A 27,685-nucleotide genomic window follows, 5' to 3' on the forward strand; every position below is an offset into this window, starting at 1 on the left:
GGGACCTTCCCAGGCCATGAAAAAGTTGCGTTCTTTTGGACCTTCAGAAGAAGCTCCAGGCTGGTCAAGGTGGGGTGAAGAATCCCGCTTCCCCGCAGCGTACCCGCATCAGGCGAGGAGGTGGGTTCAGAAACAGTTTCAGAAATTCTTAGGCTCCTGTTCCTCCGAGCATCGGCTTCTCCCTAATGTCCAGGAGAACCCAACATTCAAAAATTAGTATTGGACAGAAAACACATGACGACGTGTCAGAACTGCCAGCCAAAAGATGCAAAGCTTATGTTTCCGGCACTGCTACCAAACTGTTTCCTATCATCCAAGCTCTGCTTCCCATTTTTAAATGTGTTAATGAGGCTGGATGTAGATGTTCTGAGGTAGGGCCCGTAGGTATCAATGGGGCCCGGGGATGGCCTCAGGGAGCTAAGGAAGTCTGCCATTGGGGGCGGGGGAGGAAAGGGAACATGTTCCTCTGGGGAGAATTCATAGCTTTTGTTAAATTCCTAAGGCCGTGGGAGGTGATGGGGGGAGGGGGGGCATCTTTGAGGGGAGATTCAGAGCCGCCAACAAGGGCACTCTCTGGTCCTTAGAAAGGCGTAGCCGAAGTTGGCACTAGTCAGTGTTGCTATTTCCCCCAGGACTTGGGATTTTCTGAATATAACGGAGATTTTCAGGACCGTGTACACATACGCTAATGCCTCACCCTCCGTGCCGTGTGTGTTGTTGAATGAATGAACAAATGAAGACCTGCTGATTCTGTCCCTGTTGCTGTAGTTATGTGTTTTTTGTTTCCAGATGTAATTTATATTGCTTTGTATTTTAATAGCCAGTATATTAAAAAAAAAAAAAAAATCTGAGGCCAATCAGTCTTTCCCTTCACGCTGAAAATGGCTCCGAACATTTACCAAAGAATACTGCTATTGTAAATGTCACCATTCTATCTGAGGCGAGTACTTGGGGAATTTTTTCTCAGAGGCACTGAAAACAAGATAGTCTCACTGCTTCATTCTTGCCGTATTTCATTTCTTATTGAAGACCTCTCTGAGGTTGATTCAGGGCCCTGTTGAAAACTGAGGTTTGACTTCTCTGAAGACTTCCAACTCTCCCGGAGAGGATGGTGATATTAAGTAACAGCAGAGACAAGCCTGTTCAAACCCCACTGCTGGTAACTCGCTCTCCCGAAGCTGTGGTTTAGGAGCCTGTAAAAGAGCCACTGAACATGGGTTGGCCCCTTGCCAACAGCGTAACCCTAGCACCAGAGACTTCCAAGGGTAAAGTATTAAAAGATGTGTTCTAGGTTTATGCCATGACCAAGGTTTGAAATCTCTGAATCCAGAGTTTACTCCTTAAGACCTGAATAAAATTCTTTATTTTCAGACATGGGTTCTGTTACTCAAGTCGGAAAAGAAACAAGAAATTTTACTGTATGTTGGGCTCAGGGCAGACCTACGATTCTTGGCTCGACCCCGTGAAGGATCGTTTCAGAGGCCAGTCTAAGGAGCTCAGTCCCGTTCATAGCTTCTGTTTAATCGAATCGAATCTGCCTTTCTCACCCCAACCGGTCTGCAGTGAGGTTGGGGTGATCCCAGCTTGAACAAGGATAATAAAGGAAGGATGAAAAAAGGAAACCGGTCCCAAAGAGATAAGTCATTCTTTAAGTGGCCAGAGATCATAAATTTGAAATGAGGACAAGGAAGCAGGGGGCAGGGGATCCAGGCTGTAACTTCTTCCAGGTGGTTGAGAGGAAAGTGTGATCCTCCCAGTACGTTGAGCTGCTCGCGTTTTTCAACCGTTTGCTTTTGTTGCAGGCTGTGGATTTAACGTGAGTAACAGTAACCCCACCATATGCATCAATGATCTCGTCACAGAATACAATAAGCAACACAGGGCAGAGCTGAAGCCCTTCAGGACCGATGATCTCATCGCCAGAACTGTGACCGTGCTGGAGAAACTGATCGACACGTTTCAGGACAAAGGGCCCAATGGCATTCTTCCCCTTTATTATAAGTATTGGGTACACAGGTCAGTGCTGGCCCGTCTTCACTCTTTTAAAATGTCTTCATTCAATTAGTAGTTCACTATCTTAAAACAAGAAACTGAGCACAGGTCTAGATAACTATTTTCTCCCTTTCTGATGGAGAAAAAACTGGCGGACACTATTTTGAGCAAGTTACCATCAGCAATGCCAGGACGAACTGGCATCCCAGGTCTGCTGCTGATGGGATGCAGCGAGAAGGACACAGCATCACCGGAGAGTTTTCCCGCATGTTTATTTAAATCGTAGAACATTCTAGATATCAACAGTTTTCAAAGCAAGATCCCCCAGGGGCAATAGCATCCTCACCTGGGAACTTGTTAGAAATGCAGGTTATTCTCAAGTTCCACCCTGGGCCTCCTAAATCAGAAACTCTGAGGCTGGCCGAACACTCGAGCACAATTCATGTTTCAACAAATGCTCCAGGGGATCCACACGCACCCAAAGCCTGAGAGGCACTGGTACCTATCAGCAGGCCTCTATGCTTCAAAAATGTTAATGTCCTCTAACACAAAAAAATAAGAAGAAGGTGGGAGATTTGTTTGACATTAAAGAGGACTAAAGAGGCATGACAATAAATGCAAGATGTGATTCATAATTAGATCCTGGATGGGAGGAAATAGCCACAAAAAATATTAATGAGACAATGGGGAAATTTAAACATGAACTATATTTTAGATGTTATTATACCAAGATTAGACTTCTTGAGGGTGATAATGGTATTTTGGTTTTGTGGGAGATTGTTCTTAGGAGGTACATGCTGAAGTATTTAAGTGTAAAGTGTCATGATGCCTGCAACTTATTTTTAAACGTCCGCAAAAAAGCATGTGTGTGCACGAAGAGAGAAAGCAAATATGGAAAATGTTATCAGTTGGTGTGAATATAAGCGAAGAGGGAATCTGAGGTTCATTGTACTATTTTTTCAACTTTTCTGCAGGTTTAGACTTCTTCCAAATAAAGATGAGTGGCGGGGGGAGGGGAGGGATCCTCTATTTTAAAAACTATTTACAAGGATGTAACTCACCGCAGGTACATTTGGAAAAGATTAAACGTAGCATTAGAGCGAGTTTAACTCGCAGGCGATGCCACCCAGCTTTGTTTTATAAAATTAGCTTCCCAGCTCAGTTTCTTTGGCCCCAATCTAAGCCAGGAAAACCTAGAGCTGCACAGTGGTTCTTAGAAGTGCTAGGGGGTGAGGAAGTAGGTACACATCATCCTCCGGATGAGCAGAATGAGGAGAAAGTCCGAACTCTGTTGGAATTGCCATCAACCTGACTATGCTAGTAGTTTATGAAAACAGTTCATGAGGGACCAGTGAGAGTCCGAGCATCCTACCCCACCCCCTGCCCTCCCGCACCCTTTACCCAATGGGTAAGTACTTCACCCCCTGTCTTGTAGATACTGCGTGACATTTCCCAGTGACTGTCTGCTCTTCTTCATGTACAGTGGCCAGCGGGTCCGCCTGGGAGGCCTCGAGGGCCCGGAGGTGTGGATAGTCGGCCTAGATGACTCTGGGTTCCTTCAGGTTCAGCAGGAGGACGGTGAGATCGTGACGGTGCATCCAGACGGCAACTCCTTCGACATGCTAAGAAACCTCATCATCCCCAAACAGCAGTAGCCCGAGCCTGGGGTCACTGTCCTGGCCGCTGGGCAGTGGGAGGGCGGGCGGAGCCACTGCATCGAACATTCCGGTTCAATTTCTGCTGCCTTTCCTAGCCCGAGGAGCTGGAAAACGGATTTAGAGTTGTAGGCGGATTTTTTTTTTCTCCCTCCAATTAACCTCCTCAATTCCTTAATTTTGTTCTGTCTGTTGCCATTTGACTTGGTGTCAGAAGATGTTCTGGGGGGTAGCAGAAGATCTCGTTCAGATAAAGCACTACCACAGGTGTGAAATCTTTCTCCCCTCTTGGGCTTGGGTGTGTGTTTATTGGCCCAGAAGAAAAACACAAAAAACACAAGTTTTTATTTGGAAACAGCAATGGAATAATTCAGATGTTTCCCCAGTAGCAGAGACCTTCACTCCCAGACTATTAAAAAAATAAATCAAAAAAAAGCTTCCAGGCCCAGACCAGCAATGAGGTAGAGGGTTGGTAACACTGTTTATGAGCATCCAGGGAGGTGTTTTGCTAGAGGAACACTGGCAGTTCGTTGTTTTATTTATTTATTTTTTGTCCATAAGGAAAGAGAAGGTAGATTTCTGAGGGTTACTCTGGACCCACTGGTTTGTGGTCCAGTCACAGTGCCTAAGTGGCCGCAGAGATGGGTGTCACTGGCAGGCTGCAGTGACCTTGGAGAGGAAATCAGTTACTTGCTTGGACATTAATGTATGAGCCCTCTTTTCATAAATTTGAATTTACTGCATATCCTGAAGTGATGGGATCAAGTTCAAGAGCCTTAAAGTGTTGATTAGGCCTCGTGTGAATGTGGGGTAGATGATGGGGCCCTAACAGCTGGAGACGAAGACGCATTCGTACCACACACAAGGGAGGCTTTGGGGCTTTTAAGCCAGTTGTAGGTTCACTTTGAAATGTGGCGCATTCCTGAAAGACGGTTTGGTGCACAGAGAACAGAAGTACGTGGCGTTTTATTTGTAAGCCGTAATGTTTACCCCTCTTTTCCTAAATTGCTAAGAAAGGAAATACAACTGATACTGAGCGCCCATCATCTAAGAGGGAGGGAGGGAGGGTGTGTGTGTGTGTGTGTGTGTGTGTGTGTGTGTGTGCGCGCGCGCACGTGCGCATGCGTGAGAAGTTTTAAAAGAAGATGTTCAAGATCTGATGCCCTAAAAGTCTCCATGGAAGAACAAAAGAAAGGAAACCTTTTGATATACATTTGTGATTTCCAGATGTACTCCATGCTCTTTCCATGTAACTCCTATCTCTGTTGAACTTGTGAATCACACGCATTACTTTTCAGCCTTAAAAGGCCAGTTTTTGTCCACTTTTCTCTCTTCCTGCCAGTCCCAACTGAAATTAGTGGAAAGAAAACTTGATGGAGCTCTCAGCATTGAACAGAATCCCTTTATTATACACTAGCACTATCCTTATCCAGCTTTACTTAGGCTAATTCCAAAAACTTGCGGTTTTCGGTATAAAATGTGTCCACCTTTAGCCAGGCACAGCCAGCACCATAGGAAGGGGGAAAAAAATAGCATGTTTAGTTAAGTACAACAACCCAATATGTGTTTTTGGAACTGTAACTTTTAAAAGAACTTCAGAAGTAATTTTTGCAAATAAGGCTTCAATTAGAATTTTGTCAAAAAAAAAAAAAAATGCTTCTCTCCTAAGTGTCTAAGTCTTCTTTTGGAATTAGTGACAAGTTTAAATAAAAATCCACACCACCCCAAAATCACCAGATGAACTCACCCTTGAGAGGGCATCTGCAAAATATCATCAAGAGGAAAGATCTCCCCGCTGATGCTGCGAGTTTCATTTCTCAAACTTTGTAATATAAGGCAAGTCCTCTCTCAGAGCTGCCATTGTTACTGTTTGAATTTCTTTGGGGGGTTCTTTAATGAAAAACATGCTACGTTTTGTTTTTAGCTGAAGTCCTATTCTAGATAGTTCTGCTTTGGGGGAAAAAATGTTATCATTTCATTTCCTTTCTGTAAATTAAAACTAATGAAGTGTGGCCATGTCAGCGCAGATGGAGATGTTCCGGGCATAGACCACTTTGCCTCTGTGCTTTTAAGACTGTTCTTTCTCGTGTCGTCACCCAGTCGCCTTGAGGGACACGAAGTAGACTTGAAGCAGATGCTACGTTTTCCGTAAACCCGATTTTGCCTCAGATGAACCAAAGACTTTTGAAATTCTGCTTCATATAGAAGAGCTGAATAAAAGCATTTTACTTGTAGCTATTAGCGTTAGGGAAATTATTTACTTGCTACGTGACACTCATGGGTTTGAGGTCGTTTTGTGCACCTGACGATCTCTGATCTCAAGGAGCTTTAAAGTCTTAACGGAAACTGCATTTTCTTCATAATCTTGAAAACATGGTAACTGAACTCAGGATTGGCGTGGGCTTTCCGGGCATTTGATTGGCCCCCGCATGTGGAGGCTGCACATTGATTGGCCCCCGCGTGTAGAGGCTGCGCATTGATCATGTTACCTGGTTTTGTAAAAGACCAGACCGCCTCTCTTCCGGGCTGGTGGCAGATTTCCGAGGAAGCCGTGGAAAAGCACCCCCGAATGTGCACAAGGAAGTTTTCCCTAGGACTCGTGGCCCCCGCCGAAGCAGCACCCCTTGATGCTGGGCCTCCTGGCAACATTCAGGGGGTGTGGGCAAAAAGTCCAAGGATTCGTGTCTGGTCTCAAACACTCCGTGGGGGTCGCTACCGCAGACTTTGCCCGATGTGGGAATGAGTGGGCCGATGAGGGGTGTGTGATGGGTGGGTGCACAGGCCCAGGTGAGGGTAGTATGCAGCCTCCAGTCCCCGAGTCCCCCACGTACACCCACGGGGCTGGCCTCTGTGGTTCCCCCTGCCCTTGACCTGGGAAGCGGGAGAAAAGCCAGCCTCACCCAGCAGTTTCAGGATGTAGCAGGGAGACATTTTCAGCTTGCATTCTGGAAGCTCTGTTTGCTCCTAACGGGCAGAAAATGGAGAATCCTTATTCCTGCATAATTACTATGCACATCAAAAATGTTTAAAAGCGTACACCTTCCCATTTTTACCTTTTCAAAGAATCATCGCTGAAAAGTAATTACTTTAAACCAATGCCTATAAAAATCGAGTCTTACCAAAATAAACTTTCAGGTTTTCTGTACAGTTTGGGCTCATTGTTATTTTTACCACAAGTTTCATTTTTAAAAACAGGCAACTACTCTTGGTTACCAGCATTTTTATTCATATTTAAACATTTTTACAAAATAAATAGTTTTACATGGTAAGGAGTATGTATGTATTTCTAAGTTATTAAGAAGCTGGGTGCTTTTTGTTGTTTTTGATTTATTTTTGACAAATGTGTCATACAAAAGAGAAATATTACTCCAAAGAATGAAACCCAAAGTAAAACAAAAACAAAACAAAACAAAAACCTCTTAGCTCAGGTGAGAAAGAAATTTAATATAAATTTTTTAACTGAAAAACAAATTTAATAGAAGAACAAATTTTGTTCTTGGAGAATTGTTCTTTTGTAAGAACTGCTTGACTTTTGTTTTGAGGCTTTTCCCCAAGATTTCAACTTTATATGTCATACTTAAGTTTAGGAACAGCTTGAATAAATGCATCTTCCATAGCCCAAGAGTTGCGATGCACTACGATTTTAAACGACTGTAATTTTCTGGCATTTGTTTGAAAACCTTTTTATGTCATTTTATCGCAGCAGCCCCCACAGTCTACCTTAACTGTCTTACAGTTACAATAAATTACAACTTCGGGTAGACTTTGTCCGGGATTCATTGACCGTGTAAACCTCTCCCACCCTTAGGGTCCAAGGGGAAAGGCTTGGTTGGCCCTAGGACTGTTTAAAAAGGACAAAGGGGTGGGGGGCCAGGGGGTGGAAAATACCGCTCTTGCAGATCTCCTGAAGCAGCCCGTTCCCTTCTCTACAAAGGTATGAATGGAATGGCTTTTCTAGAAAGGGCTTCCATGAACATAAAGGAATTCCTTTCCCTGGGAGGCCCCTTGGAGGGCCCAGCCAGTCTTAAACTGGGTTTCTTTCTCAAATCCGTGTGATCTGGCATTTTTCGTCAACGTGTTAGGAACCCACTACAATTTTTGTTTTCTTTTTTTTGTGAAAGAGAGTCGTATTTATTAAAATGCTTCCTCTTCCCCTGCCGGAGCCTCATCGAAGTCAAGAAACGATACCCCCAGCTTAAATGTGCAGACTCTTAAAGATGGGCTAACAATATTAGGTTGCCATAGTAACTCCCGTTCACTTTAAACTGAACTGCTGGCCGCCTGAAAGCCGGCTTGCGTAGGAATCTTCCTTCACGTTCTAGGCTATGAAAACCGTGATGTTTGTGTAGACAAGGGCGTTCTCCCTAGTACCCATTTTATTTTTCAAGCACACACGCACTCATTGTTAAGCCTGTTTACGTTATCATTTGTGAATCTATAACGGTCTTATCTTTTTCACCGCAACCTTTGATCTTAAGCTGCTCGAAAGCCTTCATGATCTGTATTTACTCATAAACGCGGCCCCCGATGGTTCGCAACAAGTTAGACACAAATGCATTTTGCGGTACTTTATTGAGAAACGTCGGGTGATCGCTCCCGCTCCTCAAAACCGCTCCTTCCAGGAATCATGGTTTAATTAGGACGGTTGTGAGCATAAAAAAATAATTACCCCGTGGCTTATTTTCTGTATGCACAAAGACCTGCTGATGAGGTATAGCTAAGCGCAGGACAGGGGTGTAGGCGTTCGCTTCTTTTGACTCATTCCCTTTGCCACACCACACGTGTTCCAAAATTTGAAAATTTCACCCCCCCTCCCCCACCACGAGGCAACTGACACCCTGCTCAGAAAGGAGGCAGACCCTCACTCAGTGTGACACCAGGTCGGCAGACGATCATTTCACATTTTGAGAACAGTTGGTTACAGGTGCCCTTTGATTCTAGAACGATGCCTTAAAGACTTCTGTGAAACATCTTTCCGCTCAGGCGCAGAGTTTCCTAGAAGAAAACCGTTTCTGACACAGCGAAATGATGGAGTGTTTATCGGGTGAAGCAAATTAGAAGACGGTGGTTCCATGCATCGAACCACTTCAGAGCCATGGTAGGATTTTTAAATGGTGAAGTCTTGAAGCAGAAACATAAAAGACAAAAATGAATGTAAGTTTATTTTTAAAAACACTGCTGGTGCTTTATAAAAGGATTTCTGTTTACCTCCTACATACAGGACATGTTCATGGAGTTTTCTTGCTATGCAGAAAAGGCAGGAAATGCTAAAGAAAATGTATGCACCATTTTTATCAGATCCCTTTAGCGACTTTTCTTCCACAAGGCGCAGTCCATTGACAATTTTCCATATTGCACATGCAATTTAACTAACTTTATTAGCACTACTTGTAGCAAACACGAGCCTAGGGAAATACAGGTCTGGGTGGACCAGAGGGATTTCGCCTTGTAATCAAACCTGACAGGGGTAGCCAGTCGCCTTGGGCACCTAAATCATCCACATGTCATTCTCAGAAAATATCTGGCTATATATAATTTTTTGCATTTAATGCCTATTCAATATACTCTGAAGGTGCTATTCTCGGTATCAAGAGTTCACAGAGGTTAGGAGGAAGTAAAAGCACACCCATGCTCATTCACTCCCTTGGTCTTGGCTTGCTGATTTTTGTACCGAAAAAAAAAAAAAAGGCTTAAATTAAAACAACTTTTCATGAGGCTCATGAATGACTTTTAAAGACATGAGAGTTGTCGATTCCTGGGGCTTAAATCATCACATCCTGCCTTAAGAATCTAAGAGCGCTCTGAATTCTGGAGCCTCCTCCTCCGGGTGGGCCACCGCCTGGCGTATCTGACTGGATCGGGTTGGGCTTTCGTCTTTACGGCGGAGGCTCCCCCGGAGCGGAAGCTCCTTCAGTCCCCAGTGGGATTGCTGCTGCGCATCGGGGACGAGGCGAGGCGCGCGGGCCTGGTGGCGAGGCGAGGAAACCAAGTCCGCCCCCGGAGACGGGGCAGGTGGAGGTCGCGCGGGGGACGCTCAGCTCTGCCCCCTTCGGGACCGGGCTCTTGGAGAACAAAGGTCTGGCGGGCCTTTCTCCCCCGCCGCGGGCGCGCCGCAGTCCTCTGCACCGGCGTTTGCGGGATCTGCGTAAAAATCTAGAAGCCGGCCGCGGAGTTCTATTAAAATAGTCGTCTCTGTATAAATTAATTTAAACCGTGCATATACAGCCCGCCCCTCGTAACTCGGCTGCACTCTGGACAACAGGAGCCCGGGGCCCGGCCTATGGCTTCTCCCTGCGGGCAGCCCTGCGCGAGGTCACCTGCCGTTGGTGATGATGACCGAAGCGCCCAGGTAGTGCGGCAGCGGCGCGCCGGGCGGCGAGGCGGCGGCGGGGCCCGGGAGCCGGGGCCGCAGCGCGCCGGCCGCCGCCTCGGGGCCGCCGGGGCCGCAGGCGAGGGCGGGCGCGCCGGGCGCAGCGCCCCCCAGCGGCCCGCGCCGGGCCAGCACGCGGTGGTAGTTGAGCAGCACGAAGGGCAGCTGCGCAGGCGCGCCCGGGGGCTCCGGGGCCGGCGGCGCGCAGCACTCGGGCGCCGCGCGGGCCAGCGCCAGCCGCGCCCCGTCCCTGGCTGCCTGGCGGGCGGCCTTGGCCGGGCCCAGCGCGGGCTCCTCGCGGTAGTGGCCGCAGCTCGGGAAGCTCGGCGGCGGCGGCGGTGGCGGCGCGGTGTCCTCGCCGAACCTGCGCGCGGCGGCGGCGGGCGCTGCGGGGACAGGCGACACGTTAGACGCCCGCGCGGGGGGAGGAAGGGGACACGCCCAAAGCGGCACCAACCCTGCGGGCCCCGGGCGCCGCCACCACCCTCTGGGCCACCCGCAGCGCGCTCCGCCCCCGCAGCCGCCCGGCCCCTGCCCCTCCGCGCCCAGGCCCGCCCGCGCTGTCCGGTCGCAGGCTGCACTCTGCGGCGGCGTTCGGGTGGTCGCATTAAAGAGCGAAGAGGAACAGGTGGAATTCATGTGAACAGCGCGCTCAATTTAATGCCACATGTCCCAAAGGTTATTTCAATGTGGGATCAATAGTTTTAAATGATTGCGGTATCTGATTCTTCGTTCCTGCCTTCCAAGTGCAGGCCTACCCAGCAGCACCTCTCATTCTCCTAGTAGCCGCATTTCAGTGCCCAAGAGCCACACGTGGCTGCTGGCTACCTTCTTGGACAGCGTTGGTTTACAGGCTTTCTTTCTTTCTTTCTTTCTTTTTTTTTTCCCCCTTAGCCCTCGGTGGGGAGAGTGGGGTGGTAATCACCCTGCTCCCTTTAGAGGGGTCATGACTAAAGTAATAACCACCCTCACTAACTAGATGCCTGCAATCAATTAGCTCCCTATTTTTTTTTTTTTTTTTTACCTTAAGACAACCTTTGTCTTCCTTTAATATCAAAAAAGACTAGGAAGTGGATCGCAAATTGCCCCAAATTAGCACCTTTGGTCCTTTTTTTTACCAAGTGTGTGATAAACGAGGTGGTTATTAACCTCTTTCGCTTTCAAAATAGCAACTTTTAAAAAAATGTAATACTGTGTGTTAGTTATATCATTGGCCAACTTCCACAGACCAAGAAAAATAATTCTTTCAGGTCAATCTCAAGTGGATAATATCTTCAGCTGTTATCAAGATGCCTAGCTTTCTCTTTCTTTCATTGGCTGTCAGGGGAAATCCCTTCCTTGGTTATTCAAGGGACCCAATACACTGATGGCTGTCTCTCCAAATCTGTGACACTGGCGGCTCCGAGGACCGGCCCAGGCCGAAGGCGGGCCATGCTGCCCTAGTGGCTGGTGTGTTCTTTTCTAAGCTCCCCACTTTTGAAAAACGTGTCCTAGTAATCTCCAAGACAGTTGGCTTTCTCCCACGGTCTATCCCTCGTCTCACATTAGGGACAAGACGGGTCTCAGCCTTGTAAAGACTGGGTCTGAACAAGAGATTCCCAAAGCCGCTGGGGAGGAACAGAGCCCTACCTGCCTCCAAAGAGAGAAAGAGGGGAAAGGAGGGGGCCCTGAGAGAGCGCTCCTCTTTAAGCAGGTGATTCGTTGCTGGGGGCATATAACATTTACCCTGCATTTAGTGGCCACCACAGGAAATTTGTACTATCTTGGTCTACACCCCGAGCAGTAGTTAGGTCTGCGTGCAACGGGAACGTACCTGTCGCAGCCACCCCTCAATCCCCACCTACCCTCTGCCTGGGGTTGGCTCAGTGAGCAAACAGGAGACTGGGCCTGGGGAAGCCGGTGGCACATCCACAGAGGACGTTTGCTTGTCTGCCACCAGGAAGGCTGCTGGAGGGGCCATTCCCGTTGTTGAACCAGCAGTGCGGGCAGGCACCTAGCGTGTGCCCAGCCCTGGGGTAGGCATATCACCTGGCCTCCGATCCCATTTTACAGATGAAGAAACTGAGTCCTCGGAGTGCTTACATCATTTGCCCCGGGTTGGTGAGTGACATTTCTGTCTCTGAGCTCATGAATTTCCACCACTGTTTTTCCCACTTTGAAAACTGGCGTGGGAAGAAAGCCAACAGGATCCCAGATTCATTTGGGGGCGGGCTGGAAAGTAATCTTTTAAAATAAATGTGGTTGGAGCATTCTCCGCACATGGGAGCTGGTCCTGAAAACCACTCTGTCTCCCTCTTGGGGAAGCGAATGAGGCCGGAGCTTTGGGGGGGGGGGGGTGGCTGAACGCCGGTTTCCTCCACCCTTTATGCCGTCACCAGTGCCACGTGTGGCACACGGGCGCGGTCGCCCAGCTTTCCAGCCTGTCACGAAGCGACTCCCGTTGCCAGCAGGAGAGCGTGGAATCCCTACTTCCGAGCAGAAAAAGGAGAAGTTTGCCCAAAGCGTGAGGATCCTTTTTCCGCTTGCCACCCACCGCCACCCTTCGCAGTCCTGCCCCCTCCCCTCGTGCAAACATGACCCACCTTCGTAGTTTGGCACGAGGCTGTGCCGAGCAGTGTTCACCGGCGGCTCAGAAAGGTTTTTAGCTGGAGACTGGCCGCTAGGCACGAGGGGGTTGGCATAATGCCACTGGCATTCGCCACCGGCTGGCAGTGTGCTCAGGAAAAAGCGTGCCACCTCGCACGGGGATCCTCGGGGCTGCCCGAACTTGGCCGGCAACATTGGCTTTTTGCTGCTGAAGACGTGAGAGTCCAGAGGGAAGTGTCCGTAATGGTAGGAGAAAGGTAGGCTGTAGGACGGGGCGTACAAAAGGTCGCTGCTTTCTGAATGGAGCTGCTGTTCTGGGGGCGCCGGGGCGTTCGCTGGGGGGCTGGCTCTCCAGTTTCCCAGCTGGCCGCATTCCAGTTTGTCCATTTGGAACGAGCTGTATTGCTGCACGGCAAAGGAGACGGACGACAGGGCCGGTGAGGAAGTCCCCTCCGGCCTCGCCGGATCCCGCCCTGGAGTCAGCCTGACCGCATCCCTGGGCTGGGCCCACCCCCGGCCACCACAGTGAGGTCCCACTGGGGACAGGTGTGCAGCAAGCAGTGCCACAGAGACGCCTCCCCCCGCCCCCGCCCCCGCCCGGGGTGGGAGACGGTCTCAGCCCAAGTGGAAAACCTACCAGATACATGCAGCCACTTTCTGAGAGGTTACAAAGTATTAAAACAAAAAAAGGTTTTCGTTTTAAAAAATGCTATGGAAACACGCTGCGCACGAAGGCGGATTCCAGCAAGCTGATGTGCCTTCCCAATTTAGCCTTCTTTTTCCAGCCCTGCTGAGCCTTCCCAGATGTTAGCTCCGTGTGCCTCAGGCCGTGTCTCTACTGTGTGCGCAGGACATCCCCCCAGGGCCTCTGCTGCACTCCGCGGGGAAACTTCCAGGCCCGAGACCCGAGACCCGCTATGCACTGAGGCTCATTGTTCCTTAACAGGCTGGGTGTCCTGAGCCCCCAGCAGGGGGTGTGTGTTACCTGTGGCGGGTACGGGTTTGTTCTCAGCTTCGTCTTCATCTTTGTATTTTTGGGTTTCGCTAATTTCCTAGTTTCTTGTGAGGTAGACAAGGCGGTCCTCCAGGAGTCCTGGGACTTGGATGTGGACACCTGGTCCAGGGACAGCTGCAGTTCCTTGTATTCGATATCCCTGAGAAGCAAAAGCAGGACAAGTCATGTCCAGTGGGCCGCCAGGGGGGCAGAGCGGCTTCCCTGCCCCTCCCCCAACCCCCCCCCCCCCCCCCCCGCACGTTCGTTCCCCAAGCTCCAGCAAATCGGTTCACTGAGGTTGCGAATCGGTCCACTGAGGTTGCAGGGCCCGGGACTTGAGCAAAGGGCGCCCACCTTCATCGTCAAAGGCCCCCTGCAGCCCTGGGCAGTGCCGAGAGAGGTCAGCATTATCCAGCCAGAAGATGTGGAGGTAGCTGTCTCCAGTCCTGTAGGTCCCAAAGGTCCCCCAGGGACACCATGGGCCACCAGGAAGCGTGTCGGGGCCAAAGCAAGGGCAGGAGCAGTACTCATCGCCTTGAGTGTCTGTGGCCCGGCTGTTTCTCCATTTAGCACCCAGGGAGGCGCGAGTGGGGGACTTTCAAGGGTCCAGGAGCCTGGCTGCCAGCCTTGCCTCTCTCCACATCAGGCGCCCATTTCGGCCTAAAGAGCCGGCTTGGCACAGTTGTGTTCGTGGGAGGGGAAGTCGCCTAAAGTACCAGCCCACGCTTGTCTGCTCAGGAAGAGTCATTAGGGGGCTAAAATGCTCTCTTCCCTGCAGTTTTGCCAAAATCACACTCCTAAAAAAATAATAAAACAAAACCCAAGAAACCAGGGACCCGGCAGTCATTCTATGAAAGGAGTGAGAGCCTAAATCCAGGAGTGAGTTCAAATCCTTGAACACACAGGAGGACCTTGTTCAAGGTGGGGCTGGGGTACAGCAAAGGTGTCAAGTTCAGGGACAGAGCTGGGTGCAGGTGACTTAACATACAGTAGCCACCGTGGGTCCACAGTAATATATGGTCCCAGGGAGACTTATGTCCTGTTGTGTGTCTAATGGTCCTAAAAGAATTTGCAACTGAACTTGGCCTCCTGAGATTTTAAAGAGACCAAACATTCATCATCATTTGCAACAGGCTATATAGAAATACGGGGGAAATGTGAGAGATCCCCATCCCAGATGGTGGGAGCACGCAAGACGGCCCTGATGTTTGTGGGCACAAGGAGCATAAGTTCATATTCCTGATCTGGACGCGTCTCCTGTCCCTCCTGTGCAAGATGGGGGGCATCTCCCACCTTCCCCCCACCCCGGCGCCCCTCAGCTGGTCTCTCGGATCTGATCTTCAGCTGTGCCTGGGGCAGGGCTCCCTTCGTGGTAATTCCCACCGTAGCCCAGCACCTGGCCCTCGGTGCCGAGTTCAGAAATAGTTTGGACTTTCCCGAACCACCAGATTGTTCAAATAAAAACAAAACAGGAGACAAATGAACAGTTTCAGAGAGAGAGAGAGAGAGAGAGAGACACAGGGCTTGCGGCTTGTGAGAGCGGGTTGATGAGGGGCAGGGGAGAGGAGAGAGCAAGGAAACAAATACGTCGGACTTACGTGAGGACATAATTGACACTCACGATGCAGTGCGGCCGGGACGAGCGGCTGTTGTGCACGACGGTGGCGTAACTCTGCACCCACACCCAGCCGCCCAGCTTGGACAGCAGCCGATAGTACTTGGTGGTGACCTGGCCCTTCACCAGCACTGCAAGCACAAGGTAACATGAATCCCGAGGGACAATTAGCAGGCTCTGCTTGGGGGGCTCTGCCCCCACCGATGACCTCAGCCCCAGTTCTGGACCTTTCTGGGGTCAAGGACACCTTTGGGAACTCGACAAAGAGATGGGCTTTCTCTACAGGAATGTGCATGCTTGTGTGCGCACACGCACAAACGCACGCACACACACAAGATTTTTTGCCTATAATTTCAAGAGGTCCAAGGCGCGTTCTCTCCCCTCCCCTGTTGAGAACTCAAATTTAATAGTCATTGATTTCACTGGGAGAAACAATTAGTCCCCATAAAACATTTGCATCTGGCAGAGTGATAAAATTGGTTTGGCTTTTCAGTTTCCAAAATGCCACGATGATGTGATAATCCCTCAAACCCTTAATCCCCACACCCTCAATAGGTGGCAGCAGCAGGAGCAGGGAGTGATGTAGTTGTTTAAACAAAATAATAAGTACATTCAACCAAGCTTCAAATTGTTGTTAGTATTTACTACTCTCCAGAACATGTGTGTATTCACCTTGAGACTGTTTGCTACTCTGTTGCCATCTATATTTTCTTCCCATCAGCCCCACTTTTCATCAGGCCTATTAATTTCCTACTGTTGCTCATGTAGGAAGGACCTCTGCTTGGCTATTTAGTTTCTGAAAACTGGGCCTCTGGGCCCATCTTCTACGCATGGGTGCAAACTCCAGACTGCTGAGCCATACTCACTTCCAAAGCCTCTGTACTAATTTCCCCCAGGGCCTGGAGGGCACAGGCTGGCGAGAAAGGAAAGTGCCAGAAGCACTGGGTGGGCAGATAACCCCAGAAGGGTTATCCTTCTCCAAGGAGGGGAAGGCCAGCACAAATCTAAAAGGCATCCCTTGATGCCCAGGTCATGGCTACAGGACATTCCTGTTTCTCAAATCAGGGCTGGCCCCAGGGCCCTACTAACAGCCACCTGAGCAGGGGTTTGGGGAGGTGGCCAAATTCTGTGACTGCACTAGCTGGCACTGAAGGAACCCCTTGGAGGCTCACAGACACAGAAATTCAGCCCCCATCTTATGCCACTAGGCAGAGCCCCCGCGCTGTCTGCCCAAACCCTCCCGAGGCTCTCCATGGCCTTCTGTGACTTCTTTCCACATTAAGAGTGCCTCTTTATCATCCACTTTAACACCTGCAGCAAAATATTCTGGTGCAGAAGAAAAATTACTGCAAAAATGATAGTCGAGGAGTAGTTAGCCTTAATATGTAAAGAGTTCATACACATCAATAAAAACATTAAGACCTAGAAGTAATATGAGGAAAGGACTGGAACAAACAATTCACCAAAGATTAAATATAAATGATGATCAAATGTTCAATGTATTTGCTTAACTCAGAGCTAGATACCATCCATTAAATCAGCAGACAGTAAAAAAGAAACAAATATTGCATGGTTCCATTTATGTGAAATGTCCAGAATAGGCACATCCATAAAAACCAAAGGCAGATTAGTGGTTGACAGGAGCTGGGGGATGAGGGGAGCCAGGAGTGACCGCTGATGGGTACCAGGGTTCTTCTGGGGATGAAGAAAATGTTCTGGGACTCAGTAAAGGTAATAGTTGCATGACATTATAAATATACTAAGAACCTCTGAAAACTGTTAAGATGGTCGGTTTTATATTATATGAATTGTATCTCAAGGGAAATAAAATGACAACAATGATGTCAGCTGATCTATGGGGACAGGCATTGTCACGTGCTGATAGAAGCATGGACTCGTACCGTCCTGGAAAGCAGTTTGACAGTTCACATCCACTGACACAGTGGCTTCACTTCCAATCATTGATCCTATTACAAGCAGTCCTGCTTATAATTCAGGGGGAAAAGGAAGGGGACGCTTCACTGCCCATGAATTAGGGAAGATGAAATAAACTTTGGAATACTATGCCGCTATTGAAATAATGATTAATAAGAATTTGAAATATTATGGAGAACGTGTATGATATAATGTTAAATGAGAAAAAAAGACAGGATTCAATATCACAGAAATACAGAGATAATAACAGACTACTTGAACAATCATAGTATGTTAACTAGAATTTAAATAAAAATTTGGAAATAATTGTAGCACACTTTAAGAAAAACAATTATATGCCAACAAATTGAGAAACTTACAAGAAAACAGATACTTTGCTAGAAATATACAACCTATGAAGACTGAGTGATGGAGAAATAGAAAATCTGAACAGACTAATAACTGGTAAGGAGTCATCAAAAACCTCACAATAAACAGAAGTCCGGGACCAGATGGCTTCCTTCACCGGTGAATTCCACCACACATTTAAATAAGAATTAATACCAATCCTTTTCAAACTCTTTGGAAAATTAGAAGAGGAAAGAACACTTCCAAACACATGTATGAGGTCAGCATGACCTTGATACCAAAACCAGACAAGGACACTGCAAGAAAAGGAAAATTAATATCTCTGATGAGCGTAGATGTAAAAATCCTTAACAAAATAGTAACAGATTGAATTTAACAATACATTAAAGGGATCATGCGGCGTGATCAAATGGGATCTATTCCTGGGATGCAACGATGGTTCAACATCTGCAAATCAATCAACAGGATACACCACATGAACAAAGTGAACAATGAAAATGGATAAAGAAAAATCATTCGACAAAATTCAATAGCCATCTATGATAAAAACTCTCAACAAAGTGCATATAGAAGGGATGCACTTCAACGTAATAAAGGCCATCCATGACAAGTCCACAGCTAACATACTCAACAGGAGAAAGCTGAAAGCTTTTCCTCTCAGGTCAGGAACAAGTCAAGGATGCCCACGTTTGCCACTTTTATGTGACACAGAATCAGAAGTCCTAGCCAGAACACTTAAGCAAGAAAAAGAAATAAAAGACAACCACATTGGAAAGGAAGAGGTAAAACTGTCATTATTTTCAGATGGCATATTATAGATAGAAAACCCTAAAGACTCCATCAGAAGACTCTTAGAATAAGAGAACTCTGTAAGGGTCAAGAATACAAGATAAGTACACAAGAATCTGCTGAGTTTCTACACATTCATAATGAACTATCAGAAAGAGAAATTAGGAAAACAATCCCATTTACAATTGCATCAAAAATAATGAAATAGCTAAGAATAAATTTAACCAAGGAGGTGAAAGACAAGACACTAAAAACTGTAAGACATCAATGAAAGAAACTGAAGGAGACACATATTAATGCAAAGACAGACACTCCATGTTCATGGAGGGGAAGAATTAATATAAAGTGTCCATACTACCCAGAGGCATCTACAGATTTAATGCAATACCTATCAACATTCCAGTATCATCCTTCACAGAAATAGACCAAACGATCCTAAAATTTGTATGGAACCACAAAATAATCCTTAAAAGATCAAAAACAAAAATAACAAGTAGCATTACATCAAACTAAAAAGCTTCTGCATAGCAAAGGAAACCACCAACAACATGAAAAGACAACCTACCGAATGGGAGACAGTATTTGCAAATTACATACCTGATAAGGGGTTAACATCCAACATATACGAAGAACACATACAATTCAGTAGCAATAAACAAACAAACAAGTAAATAAAATAGTCCAACTACAAAATGGGCAGAAGGTCTGAATCGACATTTTCCCAAAGAAGACGTAACATACAGACGGCCAACAGGTACATGAAAAAGTTCACAGCATCACTTATCATCAGGGAAATGAGATCAAAATCATATGAGGTTTCACCTCACACCTGTCAGAATAACTATTATCAAGAAGACAAGAAATAACAAGTGTTGGCAAGGATGTGGGGAAAAGGGAACCCATGTGTACTATGACTAGGAAGGTACATTGGTGCAGCCACCATGGAAACAGTGAGGAGGTTCCTCAAAAAATTTAAAATAGAACTACCATATGCTCCAGAAATACCACTTCTGGGTATTTCTCTGAAGGAAACAAAAACACTAACTCGGAAAGACCCCTGCGCCCCCATGTTCAGTGCAGCATTATTTACAATAGCCAAGAAACGGAACCACTCTAAGTGTCCACCCATGGATGAATGGATAAAGAAATCGTGGTATACGTACGTACACACACTCACAAAGGAATATTGTTTGGCCATAAAAAAGAAGGAAATCTTGCCATCTGCTACAACATGGGTGGACCTCGAGGGTATTATGGTAAGTAAAGTAAGTCAGACGAAGACAAATACCCTGGCACCTCACTTACATGTGCAATCTAATAAAAAAAAAAATCATAGATACAGAGAACTGATTGGTGGTTGCCAAAGGTGACGGAGGGCAGGTGGGAGAAACGGGTGAAGGAGATGGTCAAGAGGTACAAACTTCCAGCATCGGAGACTTCAGTTAATAACACCGTGTTGTGTATTGAAAGTTGCTAAAGGAATTAGCTCTTCAAAGCTCTCAAGACAAGAAAAAAAATGTATAACTATATATTGTAACTAGATTTATTGTGCTGATCATGGAGGAACGTGTACAAATATCAAATCACTACATTGTACATCTGAAACTAATATAGTGTTATATGTCAGTTATAACTCATTAAAAAAAAGAGACAAGATTCAGAAGAGCATAGAGTACAGGTAAGAAAAAGTACATGCACACTCACATATACACCCCAACTAACTGCGATCTCGGACACGTTACAAAGCCCCGGTGACTCGGTTTCCCTGTTTGGAACAAGAGCATAATCATACTCCCTACCTCGCATGGTCACAGTGAGGATTAGATCATCTATGGGAAGCTTTAGACTAGTGGTGGCAGTCACACAGCAAAGACTCAATACATATCAACTCTCATTATCTGGTCAAATTACAGGTAATTTTCATTTTCTCCTGTTCCACTTTTCTTGATTTTCTACACTTCCAACACTAAGGAGGTATCGGCTTTATAATAAAAGTGAAAAAATTATTGGGGCGCCTGGGTGGCTCAGACAGTTGACCGTCCAACTTCTCAGGTCATGATCTTGTGGTTTGTGGGTTCGAGTCCCGCATCAGGCTCTGCACAGAGCCTGGAGCCTGCTTCAGATTCTGTGTCTCCCTCTCTCTCTCTGCCCCTCCCCTACTCATGCTCTGTCTGTCTCTCTCTCAAAAATAAATAAAAACATCTAAACAAAAATTTTTTTAAAATGAAAAAATTATTTTTTCCACAGGCAGGTAGTTTGTGTGGGGTCAGGGAAGTGGAAATACAACACGGATCAGGCCCCCCACCCCTTCGGTGCGTGACCACCATCCCCCCCTCCACCCCTGGGACGAGGGGCAGGGCTCCCGGGAACAGTGTAGACACAGGCTCTCTTCTTCCCGGGTTTAGCATGTGCACCTCCGTGGACGCACGGGGCAGGGGCCAGAGTCCGTGCTGGAGAGCACAGACAGAGATAATAGGAAAGAGCTATCTTTACAATGTTTCTCCTCTTGGGGTTTGCTTTTTTAACAGCAAAATCCATGGTTTCGGGTGCCCGCTCATGTCCGAACCCCTGATTTCACACCCCCTACAGCTGTGGGAAGTAGGCACCACCAGGAAGTGGGGCCAGCAAATCTTGAGGGCATAGCCGGGGCCCCCAGCCCGGGTGTTCTGACTCCCTTGTCTCAGAGTGATCCCTCTGGGAAGAAGGGGCACGAGTCTCCAGAAGGTTCTCTGTAGCTCAATGTGCAAGGAGAGGTGCAAGGAAGGTTAGCGGAGACTCGGCCAATTTGCTTTTGGCCCCAAAAGACATGCTATAGGACCCACCTGGGGCCCCATATGTGGACTTCCCCAGAGGTCATTCCTTCAACAGAAGTACTTGCTCAGCCCCTCCACTCTGAAATCCGTCCCTCGCAGTACCCGTCACGCCCCTGGCAGCAAGATGGTGTATTTTTCCTTTTCCCTCTCTTGGATTTCATACTTTCCTTATTTCTTACAACATTCCTAAAACCTACCCATAATCATCTAAACTGGATACAATAAAGCCAGTTTATCCCAAATATTTTATATTAGGATGCCAAGGGCAGCTCTGATGCGGCTTAGATACAGAGACCAAACAAACACGGGCATAGAATTGTTTTTTGCTTCTCTATGACCCATGGTGATAGTCCATATTATCAATCCAAGCTGAAATCCTAGACGCTTAGTCACAACATGCCTTGCTTCGGTCTAGCTCCCCCTCCAATCTGTTGGCCTTAATTAGCTGCCTGAAATGATCCCGTGGAGGGTGGGGGGAGGAGGAGAGCGGGGGGGGGGGGCTATAAAGTAAGGCTCTGCTTGGCAGTGGGGGACCAGGCAGGCTGGAGATGGCGCGTAAGCTGTAAGCTCCGGGAACAGAGGCCCTGCTCCTAGCACTTGGGGCCACAGCACCTCCAGCATCGGGGCCTCAGATGGTTCTGAGATCAGGGTGTCCCATGCTGAGAGGGAAGCCAGCAGTCACGGTTTGCCGAGGCCGCTTTGGGGTGGAAATTCTAGTTCCGTGAATCTGCTACACAGAAAAGTAGGTGGCCTGCCTGGTTCCTCTGGGAGGCAAGGGAACCTTGGCCTGGAGCATAATTTCTATTTCCGTTTTGAATTGTAAGAGCTGATGATGTCAGATGCCAAAAATCCCTATGGTGATTGAATGGGGTTCCCCCAAACGATGTGTTCCACGTCCTGGCCCCTGAAACCGGTGAATGTGACCGTATTTGGGAAAAGGGATCTCTGCAGGTGTAATTAAGTCAAGGATCTCAAGATAGACGAGATCATGCTGGAACAGGGTGGGCCCTGCCTCCAACGACCCCCCCCCCCCCATAAGAGACCAAAGAGGAGACACACACACACACAGGAGGGCAAGTGGAAGCACAGACTGGTGAGCTGGGACGGCAAGCCAAGGACTCCAGCAGAAGCTGGCAGAGGCAGGAAGGATCCTCCTCAGAGCTTTCTGAGGAAGCTCGGCCCTGCTGACCCCTTCACTTCGGACTTCCGGTCTCCAGAACCCTGGGAGAGTACATTTCCGCTGTTGTAAGCCTCCCAGTTTGTAGTATTTCGTTAGAGCAGCGCCAGGAGACAAAACCACCCTCCACAGAAACACTGGTGAGGTTGATCCCCTCCTCCTGCTATGTCCCCTCTGCCAGCTCGGACCTGCAGTGGGTGACACTGATAGAAAGCCGTGCGCTCCTCTAGGGAGTCTGCACGTCTGGCTGGCAGAACGACACGGAACGCACCGCGAAGAGAGAAGCACTTTAAGGAAGAACGCTCACAAGGGCCACCTTGTGGGATGTGTCCAAAGTGACCTTGACCACGGATGATGGGCAGAGCTTGACCCGTCTGGCAACACCGAGAAGGTCCAGCCCACACCTCTATGTTCACAACTGCTTCCGGGTCAGGACAACGTGGAGATCACGCAGTGCTTTCTCCCATGATTTACCGCTCCCCTGCTCCTGGCTCCCCCTCAAGGTGTAGGCTTCCCCACACCTCCACCTGCAAGCCAACACCTCCTCTGCCTCCAGACCCTGCTTGCAAGAGAGCATCTAAAGGGATCTGAGCATGAATTAAACGCGATCACCCGTTTCCAGTCCAGAGGCAAGGCCAGCAGCAGAGGCTGGCGCCCCCCTGACATGAAATTGCCACAGTGGATGGGAGACTTGCAAGTTTGTCTTCCGTTTCGAGACCTTTGTGCCCTGTTCCACAGCGATGCCACAGAGTGGTTGCGCACCAGTGTCCCATGGACTGTGTAAGCTCACAGGTGGGTTCTGTTGGTGGCTCAGTGCTGTTTTACTGGGAATGCCTCTGGATGGTCACGTGTTAGCCATTCCCTACTGCCCTACAGATGCCCTTTCACACATTCATGCTACATGCCTGGCCCCATAAGCATTTGAGTTTGTGACTCTCGTGTGCCACTTCATTTGTTTTAAGTTTATTTATTTTGAGAGACAGAGGCAGAGGGAACGAACGGGGGAGTTGCAGAGAAAGAGAGAGAGAGAGAATCCCAAGCAGGCTCTGCACTGTCAGCACAGAGCCTGATGCGGGGCTCGAACTCACGAACCGTGAGATCATGACCTGAGCCGGACCCAAGAGTTGGACGCTTAACTGACTGAGCCACCCAGGTGCCCTTAAATTTTTTTTAAGTTTATTTACTTATTTTGAGGGAGAAAGCCAGAGAGAACGAATGGGGGGAGGGGCAGAGAGAGAGGGAGAGACAGAATCCCAAGCAGGCTCTGCACCGTCAGTGTGGAGCCAGATGCAGGGCTCGAACCCACGAACCTCGAGATCGTGACCTGAGCTGAGATCAAAAACCCGATGCTTAACCAACTGAGCCACCCAGGTGCCCCCTGTGCGCCATTTAGGGTGTGTTCTCTATGGCTGTCTGCCAGGTGTCCTGGAATTTTGTTATGACAGTTATTCCTTGAACTCTGTAGACCGCATATTCAGGCTTAGAAGCCTTTGCGTGACATTGAAAGCGTTATGACAGTTGGACTTGGCCTGCACTCTCTGTGATCTGCACTTGGCCCACTCTGTCCAGGGGCCCCAGGTGGGGAGCTGGGTGCAATTTTCCACCATCCTGGACATCATGGTTCTTCCAAACTGTTGTGTCTTCCAGAAATCTGCCTGGTGTCCCTCAACAGATCTTCAAGTTCGGCGATATCAATCCCTTCCCAACTGTGCATCACCCCTCCCCACCCCCAGGACCTGCAGGTCAAGAGAATACAGATCTCTACTGGCTCCCTCCATGCAAGAAAAAGTCACCCAAACACCTGACAAAGACAGGAGGGAGACAGCAAGGGCAGACCCTAGCTCAGGGCCCCCATTTCCCTGAGGCCACATGACTGTCATGCCTGCACCAGGGCCCACACTTAGCTGAGCTGTGGGGGCCTTCCCTCGGCCACCACAGGACAGTGGGCAGGGCACAGGGTTGGAGGGGGGCTCAAATATGCTCCCTAGAGGATCCATGTTCATTTTCTCTACAGAAGCTTCCGGGGAAAGCCCTGGCACGGTCTGACTCGCATGGCTCATCTGGGAAGGCCTAGGCCCACAGTGACACGAGGTGTCCGGGCCATGCCAGTCCCTGTCTTGCTGACCCCTTGGAAGCCCATGCTCCCCAAAGACTGCCCTGCGCAGCCCTGCTTCTCCTCATGAAGCTGACTTTCTGGAAAGTGTTGAATTCTCTTTCCTTAGGGGCTATGCTTTCTTTGGGCCCTGTGGATCCCTGCACTGGGTTAAGATAATATTTTGAACAATGTGTGAAAACCATTTGGCTGACTGTGGTCATCCAGAGCCACCACCGCCTGATGTCCAACTCTGCTGCTGGCAGAGCCCTTCGCCCCATCTCCAGGGAGTCCTGGGGTTTGGACGCTGGTGTGGAGAAAATCTGGCCTTGGAGAATCGGACAGTGACCTCCCTGGGTATTGGTAGATGTTTCTTGCGCTCAGTGACCTCATCAACTGCGAAGGAAGATGCGTCTGTATGTCTCCCTGTAAGAGGGGGCCAGCCGCCCGCCCCCTGACCCGTGGTCTTGGAATCCTGAGGGTCACCGTGGCCCCTGGCCCCCTCCAGCCATGTGCAGCTGTGGGGGATGGGGAGGAAGTGGGAGAGGCCACCCTGCATGCCTGTGCTCCTGGGACAGCCACTAGGCCAGCTCCAGCGGTGACTGAATTGAAGGACTTGAGCCCCCAGCTTGGCAGGGGCCACCGTGCGGATCTGGGATCCAGGTTGGGATCCCAGGCGGGAGGGCGGGAGGGCGGGAGGCTTAGGCTAGGTTCCTGAGCCCTGCGTTACTGAAGCACCAGGAGACAGGACCGAAAAGCCACATTTCCAAATGACGCATCCTGCCTTCACAGACCTCCCACCTGCCCTCCCCAAGCCAGCCTGCCCAGCTGGGCCTACTACCTGGGTAAGGACACAGAGCTATTAAAGAAAGTCCCTGTCATGGGCTGACCTGTGTTCCACCCAGATTGTTGAAGCCCCGACCCTCAGGACCTCAGAATGTCCCTGCATTTGGAGATGGGGTCTTTAAAGAGGTAATTAAAAGAAAATGGAGTAAGAGGGGGACCCTAATCCAATATGGCTGGTGTCCCTGTCACAGAAAGAGATGAGAAGGCAGACACACACAGAGGGCCTCACGCATGTGAGGACACGGGAAGGAGATGCCCACCTACAGAGGCAGAGGCCTCAGGAGAAAGCGGTCCTGCTGATAACTTGACTTCAGATTTTAGCCTCCAGAGCTGTTAGGAAACAAGTTTCTGTAGTTTAGGCCCCTCAGCCTGTGTTATTTTGTTACAGTGGCCTGAGCAGATCAATATAGACCCCATAAGAATGTGAATAGCATGAGGCGAAAGCATTGTCCAGAAATAAGAACCTAGGGCCCTTGGGTTGGGCTGGAAGGAGCTGGACACACCCTCCTGGAAGAGATGTGGCAGCAGCTGACATCATGGCGGTAGTGAAAACAGAACTGGAAAGGGGGGCGGTGCTTAGCTTCCCCCCCGCTGCCCATGGGGCAGGAGTTTGGGGATAGAGGACACTCCAATGGACCAACAGGGACCCTGAGCAGTGAGGGCAACAGGGTCCCCCCAGAGGGGCACCTGCTGGCTCAGCTGGTGGAGAGTGCAACTCTTGATCTCAGGGTGGTGAGTTCAAGTCCTACATTGGGTGTGGAGATGACTTAAAAATAAAATCTTAAAAAAAAAGCCCCCACCCCACAAGAGAAAGGTGACTAAGGTGTGCAAAGCAAGGACAAGATGACCAACTAGGCTGGGCTGGGGGGTGAGGAGCACCTTATGGAGGGATGGCTGGATGGAGAACTCTTCACAAAGCCTGGAGACCAATGAGGGGAGGAGGCTGAGAAGACACGGTAAAGAGGCGGACCTTCGCTCTGGCTGATGTCTCCTCACATCCCTCCCCTCACCATGGAGTGCACCCAGGAACTTCTGATGGCCCCATCTCCCTCCTGAGGCCTTTCTTTGGCAGACCTCACTCTAACAGATGAGGGGGGACAGGGAGATTAACACCCCTAAGAGCAGCCTTCAGCTCATGACAGGCAGGAGCAGGAGTCTAAATACCTCAGCTCACTCCCCTTGACTGAGTCCCAGTCAGACAAGCCCGTCTTGTGGCTCCTTCCCTTCCATGGCTTATTTCTCTCTCTCCCCAACCCGTGTTTCAGTCACTGTCCCAACAAACTACTGTACTTGAACCCCAGGCTTGAGGCCGGCTTCTGGATTTGGCCCCTCTGGCCCCAGTTCTGTGCCTGGAAAGGAGATGAAGCCCCAGGGACCACACAACAGAGAGATTTCAAAACTTCCCCAGCTCCATACCAATAAAGACTCTGCTTCCAAAAATCATGCTCTGTTTTGTTGAATATCACCCCTTTCTTCATCTGAAAGACCCAGCTTTGGAGGGGAAAGTCATGTCCAGGTTAATGTCATGGCTTCCCTGAGAGGGACACCCAAGTGAGGTTCTAATCCTGGAGCCAAGGTGTGAGCTCTAGAAGACTAATTCCCACCCCCATCTGTGGGCAAGGGCCTCTGCTACCTCTCCCTGTCAGCTCTCCTCTAGTTTACATCTGGAAGAGTTGACAGAAGTGAGTCAGGGACAGATGCAAGGCTCATGGTGGATCCCAAGGCCACCCCCCCCCCCCATCACCTCCAGCCTGGCTGGGATATGCTCTCTGCCTCCTGCCCCTGGGGTGGTTTCTCCACCATAGTTAAGGTCACTGCACCATAGCAATCGTTGTCAATATTGCTATTTTTTATTTTCTTTGATTTACTAATTTGAGCCCATTTGAAAAAACAAAAACAAAAACACGTGCTTCCTCTGGTTTCTAAATGCTTCTGCCTTTTCTGTGTGTCTCCGGGAAGCCTGTGTATGCCTTCCCTTTCAGGGTTCTCTTGGATAAATGAAATGTCTGGAAATGCTAAATTCCAGGTGAGCTGAGGCAAATTTATCATGCAAATTGCAGTGGACCTCTCAGATAAACTCCCTCTGCAGGCCGGGTGAGCTCGGGGAAGATCAGGGCTCCTGATGAAGCGAAGACGGGCTGTGCCTCCAAGGCTCAGAGCCATCACGTGGTGGGAACCGCTCAAGGCCTGAGAGCCGAACAAACCCGGGCTCTGGTCCTGTCTGACTCAGCTGCTGCCCGCCCACAGGTCTCCACCCGTGAGGGTCACCGCTCATCTGGGAAATGGACACAGGACCAGCCCCGCGCCCCGAACTGGATACGTGAGGGGCACCTGGGTGGCTCAGTCCATTAAGTATCCAACTCTTGACTTTGGCTCAGGTCACGAACTCTCGGTTTGTGGGTTCGAGCCACACATAGGGCTCTGCGCTGACAGTGTGGAGCCTGCTTGGGATTCTCTCTCTCTGCCCCTCTCT

General features: G+C 49.0%; 2 protein-coding genes across 7 annotated transcripts in view; one reads left to right on the forward strand and one right to left on the reverse strand.

The window, feature by feature from the left end:
* HLCS (holocarboxylase synthetase) overlaps positions 1–6,792 on the forward strand; it is a 227,179-nt gene extending 220,387 nt beyond the window's left edge. For all 6 annotated transcript variants that reach the window (XM_053220565.1, XM_053220566.1, XM_053220564.1 and 3 more), the window contains 2 exons: positions 1,803–2,016; positions 3,476–6,792. In XM_053220565.1, the coding sequence (XP_053076540.1) occupies positions 1,803–2,016; positions 3,476–3,647 (386 nt within the window). In that variant the 3' untranslated portion in view covers positions 3,648–6,792. The remainder of the gene's footprint in view (positions 1–1,802; positions 2,017–3,475) is intronic.
* A 181-nt stretch (positions 6,793–6,973) lies between these two features.
* Positions 6,974–27,685, reverse strand: part of SIM2 (SIM bHLH transcription factor 2) — a 53,798-nt gene continuing 33,086 nt past the window's right edge. Inside the window, exons 8-11 of the mRNA XM_053220575.1 lie at positions 15,196–15,343; positions 13,589–13,757; positions 12,600–13,008; positions 6,974–10,403 (exon numbers count right to left, since the gene is read on the reverse strand). Of these exons, the coding sequence (XP_053076550.1) occupies positions 9,961–10,403; positions 12,600–13,008; positions 13,589–13,757; positions 15,196–15,343 (1,169 nt within the window). The 3' untranslated portion in view covers positions 6,974–9,960. The remainder of the gene's footprint in view (positions 10,404–12,599; positions 13,009–13,588; positions 13,758–15,195; positions 15,344–27,685) is intronic.

The sequence above is a fragment of the Acinonyx jubatus genome, chromosome C2 (genome assembly GCF_027475565.1).
Source record: "Acinonyx jubatus isolate Ajub_Pintada_27869175 chromosome C2, VMU_Ajub_asm_v1.0, whole genome shotgun sequence".
Lineage (NCBI taxonomy): Eukaryota > Metazoa > Chordata > Mammalia > Carnivora > Felidae > Acinonyx > Acinonyx jubatus.